Here is a 1,290-nt window from a genome sequence, read left to right on the forward strand (position 1 = left end):
TCCACTTGATGCGATTGCCTCCAGGGGGGCCGCCCTCGCGCGGTAGGAGCACCTCGTACCGCACGCCGAAGGCGTAGTTGTTGAGGAAGCCCTCCATCCTGCGACACTTGCGCGCCATCGCCGCCATGCCGTCCACTTTGTCGTAGATCTTCCAGCAGAGCGCCCCGTGGAAGAAGAGCAGCGTGCGACGGCCGCCCCACGGGCCTCCCTCGCCGGCGGCGGCGCTGCCTGTGGCGGCGGCGGCGGCGGCGGCGGCGGAGGGCGCGGCGCGGAGGTAGGGGATCAGCGGCGACTTGGCGGGGATGTGCGCCTTGAGCACTCCTGGCACGGCGATGTCGCGCCTACGCTCGGCCCATCTCTACCTCCTCTCGGCGGGTCTCGAGGTGTTGAGCACGCTCGGCACGCGGCGGCTCTGCCGCGCGTCGAAGCAGCGCTCGGTCGGGACTCCGGCGAGGCCTGCTCACGGGCGGAGGCTGTGAAGAGACGCCGTCCACAAGCAGCGGTCGGTCCGGGGTGTGGGGTAGGCCGGTGACGCCGCCCCAGTTGGAGAGGACGATCGAGGAGCGGAGGGGCTCCCATAGTGAGCCCCACGGGGTGGAGCAGCCGGCCGCGTCGCGCGTGACAGTGAAGATGTGGTCGGCGCCTGAGAGCGACAGAGTGACGCCGAGTCAGCCCTCCCTCCGCCGCGTCGCTGCGGCGGTGAAGCAGCCGTCGGCGCCACGAGACGCGTTCCAGTACGGGAAGTGCGTCACGACGTACCGGTGGGCGCGCAGGTAGACCTCGGGGTTGCCCCACGAGCCGTGCAGGTCCCAGGTGGGCACGTAGAAGTAGGCCGCCCGCCTGGGCCAGGGCTGGAGGGGTGGAGGGGTGGAGGGGTGGAGGGGTGGAGGGGTGGAGGGGTGGAGGGGAAGGGAAGGGCTGTGGCCTCGGGTCGGCGGTGCGGTGGCGCGAGCGGAGCAGCGAGATGTGCATCGCCTTGAAGGCGCGGTAGTCCGCAGGCCTGGGGGGGGGGGGGGGGGGGCATCCGGGGTTTTTTTTCGGGGGGGGGCCCTTTCGGAAAAGGAGGGGGGTAAAGGGGGGGGTAAAGGGGGGGGGGTGGGGGGGTCCTGGTCCCCCGTGCAAATAATACGGCCAGCCGGGCTCCCCCTTGGGGGGGAGCCCCTGATCCCGGGGTCCTTTTGACGAGGACCTTTCCCAGAACCCCCCCCCCCCCCCCCGGGGGGAAGGGACAATTTTCTTCGAAGGCGGGGGGGTTTTTAACAAAAACACCCATGGGGGGGGGGGAAACCT

General features: G+C 70.7%; 1 protein-coding gene across 1 annotated transcript in view; it reads right to left on the reverse strand.

The window, feature by feature from the left end:
* Positions 1-127, reverse strand: part of EMIHUDRAFT_311205 (hypothetical protein) — a gene marked incomplete at both ends in the record, with an annotated part of 738 nt that extends 611 nt beyond the window's left edge. Inside the window, one exon of the mRNA XM_005766187.1 lies at positions 53-127. Within this exon, the coding sequence (XP_005766244.1) occupies positions 53-127 (75 nt within the window). The remainder of the gene's footprint in view (positions 1-52) is intronic.
* Positions 128-1,290: the final 1,163 nt, after the last annotated feature.

Source organism: Emiliania huxleyi, assembly GCF_000372725.1.
Source record: "Emiliania huxleyi CCMP1516 unplaced genomic scaffold EMIHUscaffold_52, whole genome shotgun sequence".
Taxonomy (NCBI): domain Eukaryota; phylum Haptophyta; order Isochrysidales; family Noelaerhabdaceae; genus Emiliania; species Emiliania huxleyi.